The sequence below is a fragment of the Idiotropiscis lumnitzeri genome, chromosome 18 (genome assembly GCF_059441095.1).
Source record: "Idiotropiscis lumnitzeri isolate Australia: NSW breed Sydney's pygmy pipehorse chromosome 18, RoL_Ilum_1.0, whole genome shotgun sequence".
Lineage (NCBI taxonomy): Eukaryota > Metazoa > Chordata > Actinopteri > Syngnathiformes > Syngnathidae > Idiotropiscis > Idiotropiscis lumnitzeri.
The window spans coordinates 2,766,137-2,775,773 of record NC_142408.1 but is presented as its reverse complement, the minus strand read 5'-3'; the positions used below and the strand labels follow the sequence as shown (position 1 = coordinate 2,775,773).

The following is a 9,637-nucleotide window of genomic DNA, read 5'->3' as shown; positions in this document are numbered from 1 at the left end:
GGAAGTAATAACCATGCTACCTAATTTAACTTGACCCAGCCAGCTGGAGGCGATAGCTGAAGGAATCTCGTTGAGATATCCTACAACGAATTACGCGAGACTGGAACACGCTTGCGGGCACAGTTGAAGAGACCGAAAGTGCAAGTTTTATTTGCCAGCTTGATTTTTGTGGGGTGAGAAAAATTGGTATCTATCATGATGACTGTCCTGGGCAACGCCGGTCGCTTGATCCAATGTGAGTAGTCCTATTACTACACTGCTAACTTAGCTCGGACGAAGCTATGTTTAGACACGAGAGTTGTAATTTATTTACACATATTTTAACTTAGTCAACAATTGCTGCATCTTCTGTGTAGCCTAGGTAGAGTTATAAGAGAACTAAATGCGTAGGCTTGTATGGAGTAAAATTACACCAATACATCGTTGACATTGGCGTCAGTTTCATAAACTACCGATAAGTTAAATGGTTAAAAGCGCTCAATTTCCGGTTGTGACTTCCCACAATAAGGAATTATGTTCATAACTGCTATTTGTTTCAAATCTTAATCCACATTATTAAACAAATCAAATTATTCTAAATGACGCAAATGTTTCAAATTCATTTTCCATTCACGCTATTCCAAGTTGAAGTTGAAAAGCAGAGCACTTTCTTAATAAGTTTTTATTGTCTAAACCGTTTATTTCCGTTACTGGGTAACCCCAAATTCGACGACTTTACATCAACTCCACTTGAGTACGTTTTAATGTTCGGTGTTATGTTAGCGTAGTCAAATGCATGTATTGATTCTCATTGTTTCATCTGAGTAGTAAATTTCTTTACCAGAATTATATTTTTCAGTGGAGCATTAATAATAATGAAAGTTACACAATTTCAGCATTTTAAACTTGCGTAATCTCATTCCGAATCCTGGCGGCGTCTCGGGGTATTGCAGCATAATGAATGAATGGTACCCTAAAAAATTGGTTACAGAACGGTTCGTATCAGATATATTTTTTTTTATCTTTAGATTACTTTATCTTGTATTTTTTTTTTTATTTCATTCGGTGTGTTTGGTGGTCCTGAGAAAAAATAAATCTTGTGAGAATATACAGTTTGATTGAAGACTACATCAAGAGTCCTCAATTCTGTTCCTCGAGGGCCGATATCCTGCCTGTTTTCCATCATTGCCTTCTGCAATACACCTGATTCAAATGATCAGATAATTGGCAAGGTTTGCAGAACCTAGATAACGAGCCTGATGATTTGAATCAGGTTCGTTGCAGCTGGGAATGATGGAAAACTGGCAGGATACCAGCTCTCGTGGAACAGGATCGAAGAGCCCTGCCTCAATAACCAATATCTCAATTTTATTTAATTTTGATTTGCTGCAGTTGCCAGGAGCAGTGTCAGTCTAAGCATAAGGACTCGTGCCAGTGTTGCCGCTTTGGCTCACAATGCGACCCCAGAAACGCAGGACAACAGGTGAAACGCACACCCGCTTTATTTTTTTTGCCAAGTTCATTTTATACATAAATGATAAATATTAATGCTTGAATTTAGATTTCAGTGTTTCTGCAGAAGAAACAGAAAAAAATGTATGTGCTGTTAGGGCCACTCTTACAGGAACCTTATATTACCGCTTTTAAACCTGTTGTGCAGGAAACCCAAGACAGGCATCCTGATGCTCAACATGGGAGGGCCTGAGAAACTTGAAGATGTACACGACTTCCTGCTCAGGCTCTTCATGGACACGGACTTGATGAAACTCCCCGTACAAAAGTACGAATGACAAGTCGACGCAGATTTGTAAAGTACATTTTTAAAGGCAATACACTTCGGAAGTTGTTAGTTTTTATTTTATATTCAGTTATGATCGATCAACAAGGTGCACTTCACTGTTGGTAACATTTTGTGTAATCGCTCTTCTCTGCTCCACAGTAAGCTTGGCCCATTCATTGCCAAGCGCCGCACACCAAAGATCCAGGAGCAGTATAGCAAGATTGGAGGAGGCTCGCCCATCAAACGTTGGACCGCCATGCAGGGCGAGGGCATGGTGAAACTATTGGACGAAATGAGCCCCGAGACAGGTGAGCGCGAACATCCACACAGGACATTTAGTGGGCGTGCGTTGGATTGAACGACTGCGAAATTCAATTCGATCCACTTAAATAATAGTTTCACACTTGTTTGCATGCGGGGTGCAAAATGAAGATAGCGGCGCATTGAAGGAGTGGCTGCTCACACGCCTGCCTCACGCCTCACAGATAACGACACAAACTAGCCTAAGCAGCAGTTCACCGATAACCGACTCCCAAAATTGATATTCTTGAATACTTGTCTGCTGCAGTTGCCTGTAAAAAAAAAAAAAAAATGGTGTTACTTTACGCAGCACTTTGAAATCTTTCTTCTTTCCCATCAGCCCCTCATAAGTTCTACATTGGTTTCCGATATGTCCACCCACTGACTGAGGAGGCCATCGAGGAGATGGAGAAAGACGGAGTGGACCGAGCTGTTGCCTTCACGCAATATCCTCAGTATAGCTGCTCCACCACAGGTCACAAACGCGCTTCATATAGTCCTAAATAATATTTAGGATAAGGACAGAATTCTGAGGCATGGCGGTGTTGCATTGTTTGTTTAACCTAATTACGTTTATCTTTGTCCATTTTGGGTCAATGTCATTACAGATTAAGTTTTTTTGGGGGGTAATCTCCGCATGACTGTTTTATGCGGGGGAAACTAGACTGTATTATTTTTTTTTTTTAAGTATCACCAAACAGCCAATTACTATCGCTTACCACTACATTCAACAATAGCTTGTATTAACATTACAACCAACAACATTTTCCCTGAAAATTTGTTTTTGTTCTTGATGTGATTTCATTGTTGTGTGTGTGTGTGAAAACAGGTAGCAGTTTAAACGCCATTTACCGTTACTATAGAAGCAGAGGGGACCGGCCAAAAATGTGCTGGAGTGTCATTGACCGTTGGCCCACACACCCTCTGCTAGTGGAGGTTAGACACGCACACACGCACACACGCACACACGCACACACGCACGCACTAATGGGGCAGAATGAACAAGGCAAATCATTAAATATTTTAGGCACAGCGTTGTCATGGCAACTAATGAGTTGAAACTGGTGGCAAGCCTCATTATATGATTAGATATAAATATGTCATTTTAGTAGTGGAGAGCGCAGCATTTTATTTTCTGAAAATAAGAGTGGGTCTGCGTGTGCAGTGTTTTGCAGAACACGTCAGTAATGAGCTTCTGAAGTTTCCAGAAGAGAAGAGAGACGATGTCGTGATTCTATTCTCGGCCCATTCACTTCCCATGGCTGTAAGTGCAACCTGATATTGCCTCTCGTGCGATGCCGTCTTGCTTTATCGCTAATGTTATTTTTATATCAAATCCGCTATGACGAGCACACGCCGAAAACATTTGTCATGCCGTAAAATGAATTCACTTGACGCAACTGCATTTTTTTTTTCTTTTAACTATTAGACAAACATTCCATGTTTACTCTTCAACTTACTACTCTTCATGACAGACAGTCCTACTATTGTGTAATGTGTGCAGGTTGTAAACAGAGGTGACCCATACCCCCAGGAAGTGGGCGCTACAGTCCAGAGAGTTATGGAGCGACTCGGACACTGTAACCCTTACAGACTGGTGTGGCAGTCCAGGGTAAACGCAGACATACTTTAGATTTTTAACTGCGGATCCGTTTGGTGGTAATGTGCAATTGAGCATAGATAATAAGGACATGTGATCGGTCACAGTGATTCCCCAAGTGTCTCGTGGGATGCCAGCGCCCTCTAGTGGTACTCATTGCGGTGCATGAGGTGAAATTCTTACGTCGTAGCAAATGAATGCATGAAACCATTGTCAATTAAATCCCATCTTTAAACCGAACACAGTAACCCCCAACTATAGACAGTCACTCTTTTAACTTGCAATTAGCTTGGTTTCAAACGTTACGAAGAGTTTTTGTTTTTTTTTTTAATTTACCTTGCGTGTGCTTTACATTTTAAATGTAATTATTTAAGTGCAGTTTTAATGTTTAAGCTGTGCGTAGTGGAACAGTGGCTTACTAGAATTTTTTTTTTTTTTTCCTCGATTAATATACTGTATTTTATTTTGGTCATTGCAATGGCACTGCCTTTTATTTTTAGGTGGTACTGAAAAAATGTGAAAACCACTGCAATAAAGATTGTAGCGTAAATTTATAGTGGGCATTCAACCAAACCAACTCTTTGCGGAATGAGGTAGTTTTGATCCAAAGATCTTACTTATGTTTGCAGCAAGGTCATTTATAAAAAAAAAAATAAAAAAAAAAAGTAATTTAATTTAGTTAAATCATCATGTGCATTTAAAAGCCGCAGGGCAATTGAAATATGGTATGAATTCCTTTTCGTCCCCTACATGGTGATTTGTATTTTGTCACCTCAAGGGGGAGCCACTTTCCTATCGAATCAAGAGTTCATCACGCTCTGTGTTTCATCCCTCAGGTGGGGCCCATGGCGTGGCTCGGCCCCCAAACTGACGAGGTCATTAAAGGGCTTTGCGAAAGGGGGAAAAAGAACATCCTGCTAGTGCCAATCGCCTTCACCTCTGACCACATCGAGACTTTACACGAACTGGACATCGAGTATGGACAGGTGCTGGGTGAGGAGGTGAGAAGTTGTTGAAGTTTCGTTCAGTCTGCGAAATCATACGGCTCTGTCTGGCTCCTGACTCCAAGGTTTAGATTAAATAAAATAATGCGACAAGGTTGAGAAAATGTAACATTTTAACGACTAAAAAGGAGAAGTGCGTTTCGTAGTCTATAATTTTGGGTCCGGTCTGGACCCGTTCTGATGTCTGCAGGATCAAGTAACATCAGTGGATCTCTGATCTGCAGATAAATTGTTCAGGATGTGTGTTAGGTTTTGTCTGTCCAGTAGCCAAGTGGCATGTCTGTCGGAAGGCACCAGCAAGGTGACCACAGATCAATGTGACTGGTGCCACAAACACACACACACACACACACACACACATTTGCTGCACGACTGCTTTAGTCCTTAACTACCCGACTTAAACTAATATGTAATACCTGTATGTAAATGTCCCGTTCCAAATGTTTTCAGTGTCAAATTTTTCAAAGTAGTCATGATGTCCACAATGATGGACGGTTCTGACGGCAAACAAATAATACAATTTATTTGTAATGCGCTCATTCATCACTGAACAGTTTGAGCCTCTTCAAGTGTCTCAGCAGCAACGCTCTTGTTTAAAAAAAAAAAAATAATAATAATTTTGTTTCATACCCATCCGCTTATCGGGTTAATGATGCTTTGACTATGAACTTTATTTATTTCCTACCCTGGATGGGGAAAAATTAAAAACACTTTTTTTTAATCATATTTGCTGAACTAATGTCACATTGGGGAATTTAGTTTATTTTTAAATTTTTTTTTTTTTTTTATGTTTTTCTCCCCATGTCAGTGTGGTGTGGAGAACCTCAGAAGAGCAGAGTCGTTGAATGGGAATCCTCTATTTATGAAGGTACCGCTCACACATCCACGCACACATGAACAATAATACAACATTACATGATACGACTACATAGTGCTAAAAAAAATGAGTCAGTATTTTTTTCCTTTCATGTATATTGCACATTTTTATTTTTATTTTTTTAGATCACTTTACTTCACTGTATTTCCAGGTAGTTTCCTAGTTTCAGTTCAACCTTGCATAGTGTGTGGATTTTTGTTGCATTTTCAAGTGCACTAAATATTTACAGCTAAAAATTGAAGGCCACAGTATCGCCTTCCATTTTAAACCTGTCAGAAATGCTGGCACCAGCTAAAAACATGAAACCAAGTTGAATGTACGATCATATTAATTGTCTTTTATTATTAATTTGTGCGTAACTTAAATAATTCAATCTGCAGGCTATTGATGGGTATATAAGAGCAGCTGCTTGCTGGCGTGATAAGCTGCAAAAAAAAATTAAAATAAAATGAAATTAATATTGTGTTCAGATTGTGGCATTGGAGTGCATTTAATATATTTTTTTTTTTCATGGGACTGAAAATCCTTGGCAGCGCCCCCGAGTCGAGGGTTGCTTTGCTATACTCTAGTTAGTAAACTACTTGTCTGTGGCTACTTATGTAGATGAAAACAATTGCTTCAAGGCATTCTACTCCTTGAGTATTGTATGAGGCACCCCCTAATTGTAGCACTTCTTCTCTCCATGATCTCAAATTGCTAATGGCTAGGTCACATTCATGTATGACTGGCAGCGAGTGTGTACATAATACATACGGAGGAGATATTGTAGTGGGGTGATTTAATGACGGAAGGGAGGTGGGAGCGATGCAGGACAGACACATAGGAGACCACAGCAGACCTTTTCATGGAATAAGTCAACTACAAGCAGGATGTTGTCAATAAATGGATTCCCTCCATCCCCCTTTTCCTATCTTCTGCCTTTCCTTTCTCTTCTGTCCGTCTCATTTCTGCCTTTCTTCTTTTTAACCCTCACTCCTCCCTGCTCCACTGCCTCCCGTTACTATCTTGCCCTACAACAGCTAACTGCTCCAACTCTAATAGTTTTGTGTGAGTGTGTGTGTGTGTGTGTGTGTGTGTGAGGGAGGTTTATTAAAGCAAAGAGTGGATCAATGGGGAATCTTAAGAGCTGACTATAGTGGAACTGAACTGCCCAGCTGTCTGGCTGGTCAAGCCCGCCTTTGCTCGGCGACCCCATGGTGGGCCGTGCGTGCGTGCGTGCGTGCGCGTGCGTCTAAATCAATGGCAGAGGATGCCCATGTCTGCAACAGAAAGCATGTCTTCTATATTATAATTAATTTTAATAGATCCTCTTCAAGTAATCTGGGCTGATAGTTAAAATAAAAGTGGCCTTATAATTGAGCAATTACAGTACTTATAACTCCATATTTTTGATGCTACTGCTGCAGTCAGTTGAATGGCCACATCCAATATGGCGGACACGCCGGCATAATGCTTTGAACAGGCCACCGGGGTGCTCACGATATACGTCTCACTATGTTGCAATTTGATCTTGACTACCAGTCACTCTCTTCTTGGTGTTCTAGCAAATATGTCATTTTTTTTTTTTTTTTTTTTTTTTTTCAGTAAATGAAGGAAAATCAATTTCTCTGTCTTTGGTCTTGTCCAGGCTCTGGCAGAACTGGTCCAGTCTCACCTGAAGTCCAATGAGCCATGTTCCCGCCAGCTGACTCTCCGCTGCCCTCTGTGCACCAATCCCACTTGTGGAGAGACCAAGGCCTTTTTCGCCAACCAGAAATTGTCGTAGAACATGTGCGCAGGCAAGCACACCCCTTGCGTTTTTGTGCGCTGCCCATGAGGACACGTCGCGGCCTCTGGAGACATCACGTGTGGAGGAACGAGGCTTTCATACAAACTTCTAAAGGAAAAATATCAGAGGTTGGGGCGGGGGGGAAAAAAGTGCTTTGTCAGCATCTCATACCTTTTTCAGCTCGTCTTTTGTTTACAAACAATAAACTGATCTTTTTGCTTATTGGAATCGGTGGGCAAGTGTGAAACGCGTGCAAATGAACAAAATCACCCAATTGTAAAAATATTCTATCCAGGTCTGCATATAAATTAGAAGTGGTGATCTGCAGAAACGCTTCACCCCTTCAGAATTAGAAAATCAATTGCACTTGTTTTTAAGTCTTTTTTTTTTTTTTTTTTTTGCGTTGTGTTCTTGCATTCTATCTTCTCTACACCTCACAAGTCCCGTTTTTGTTTTTTCTGTGGCGGTTTCTTTGTCATGTCAAGACACGGCGGTCTAAGCGTTAAAGCCAAAGTTTTAATCATGATGCGTTTAAAAAAACAACCTCGTCTCAAGTCTACAGTTCAACTTTTGAACCTTTCGTCCGCTGTTTATGCGACCGATGTTTCTTGGCAGGTCGTTTCAAGGTCAACTGTCTCCTTAAAGCCGAGCAGATCATCCTTGCTGCTGCTTCATGAAATGTTTCAAAGAAACAACTCAAAAGAAAATTCTCTCTTGCCACGAGACTGGAATCGAGCATGTTTTAATGTCCCCCTAAGGCTATTAATACCCCCCCACCCCCCGCCCGCCATGTTGCCATTATAATGTGCCTTTTACATGTGTAAACTAGGTTTTATTTTGTTATATTTAAATTTTTACAAGAGTGCTTATGGGAAGAGTGAATTTACTAAATGACATTCTTGATCATTTACAAATTGATGCCAACACGTAACATCCTTACTAAAGATTTTTAATGGCCAAACGCCGGCTTTATTAAAGGACCACATTTAAAGGGGAGATGACGTCACAATTTCCATGTTCGTTAAGCTCCACATTGGCACCTCACTGGTGGTCAGCATCGACCATTCGCCCCCCCTGGAATGCATCCAAAATTGCACTTTACAGCAAAAATTCTCTCTTCACATAATTCACAGTTGCTTGTGCTTCCAAAAGTTCGATTAGGTTGCTAAAAAAAATAATGATCCGTAAATACTCGTATGCATGCATAGCTGAGGTTGTGCGAATGTCAATTTTGTTGGCGTGTACAAGCTTTCCAGACTAATTATGTACGAAAATAAGCTAAAAGTTATTTGATGGCCACGTACCGCTTAACTGCTGCACACAAGTGGGGAGCGAAAAAGTATTTTGCTGCCAAAAGTCGAATTTTTTTTTTGTGTTCATCTGAAAAGTGCATTTAGTCGAAATACTAATTAAGATGCCGTTTTCCTCCAGTGTTAGCATTTATTTATTTGCTTTTGACTTGTTGTATGACAAACATTTCTCTGCATCGTTTCAATCTAAAATTGAGTCATGGGCTGTCAGCATGTCTTCCCGTATAGTCAAATAAATGGCAAAATGTGATCCATGAAAGCTGTGATTTCTGATCATTTTGAGAGACGGGATTTCACTTTAAAAAAAAAAAAAAATTCACCGCAGCCTTTTATCCGCTTCCTTTTGAATAGAAAATTAATATTATGGTAACGTGTATGTATTATTGCACCCGATGAAATCCCTGAATTTGGATGACTGTATTTGAAATGTTTCCCCAAAACGCGTGGATGGAACTGTAAATGAGCTTGTGTAAAAAGTGCACAATCAGCATGTGTTGTTGGACGACAGTAGCTTGGGAACTGCTTTGATATTGCCTTTTGTCAGCTCTTTTTTTTTATCCACCTGGTTCTTCTCACTGGTCGGTGGTCACACACGAACCGTGTGTGTGCGTGAATGTGATAGCGTCTGCTACTAAGTCAGTACAAGAGTGGAGAAACAAATAATTGATACATAATTTTATGAATCTCAAACTCTATTGGGATTCTCTCCATTCTTGAGACTTTTTCCCCTCCTGCATCTTTTCTTCTTGCGTCCAAACGATTCCCTCTTCTCCCTCACTCCAAGCATCTTCTTGTCTTACTTCCTTTCCTCGTGTTCTTTTTTTTTTTTCTCAATTCCTCCATCTTCTTCAGTCCCCATCCTCCCTTTCGTCTTCCTTTCTCAACCTGGTCACCCCCCCCCACTTTTTTTGTCTAACCAATCTTTTCCCCCCATCTCCCAGCACCATCCCCACTGCCTTCCACACCTCCCCATTCATTTCTATCAGCGTGCCTCCCCCTCACCTCCCACCAAAGCCCCC

The 9,637-nt window shown here is 40.7% G+C and overlaps 2 protein-coding genes across 2 annotated transcripts in view; one reads left to right on the top strand and one right to left on the bottom strand.

The window, feature by feature from the left end:
* txnl1 (thioredoxin-like 1) overlaps positions 1–9,637 on the bottom strand; it is a 139,526-nt gene that overhangs the window by 27,958 nt on the left and 101,931 nt on the right. The gene's annotated exons all lie outside the window — the stretch shown is intronic.
* On the top strand, positions 13–7,380 carry fech (ferrochelatase). Its single transcript, XM_088282092.1, has 11 exons — positions 13–235; positions 1,372–1,462; positions 1,640–1,759; positions 1,919–2,067; positions 2,400–2,534; positions 2,889–2,995; positions 3,225–3,323; positions 3,564–3,671; positions 4,496–4,660; positions 5,472–5,531; positions 7,168–7,380. Exons 1-11 carry the CDS (start codon positions 196–198, stop codon positions 7,303–7,305), a joined length of 1,212 nt encoding a protein of 403 aa, XP_088138218.1. The 5' UTR covers positions 13–195; the 3' UTR covers positions 7,306–7,380.

Excerpts from the sequence above, each read along its gene's own strand:
- fech (XM_088282092.1), top strand. The coding sequence starts at position 196 with ATGATGACTGTCCTGGGCAACGCCGGTCGCTTGATCCAAT. Across the intron at positions 2,068-2,399 it reads CGAAATGAGCCCCGAGACAG|CCCCTCATAAGTTCTACATT; the intron begins GTGAGCGCGAAC and ends CTTTCCCATCAG. Across the intron at positions 3,324-3,563 it reads CCCATTCACTTCCCATGGCT|GTTGTAAACAGAGGTGACCC; the intron begins GTAAGTGCAACC and ends TAATGTGTGCAG.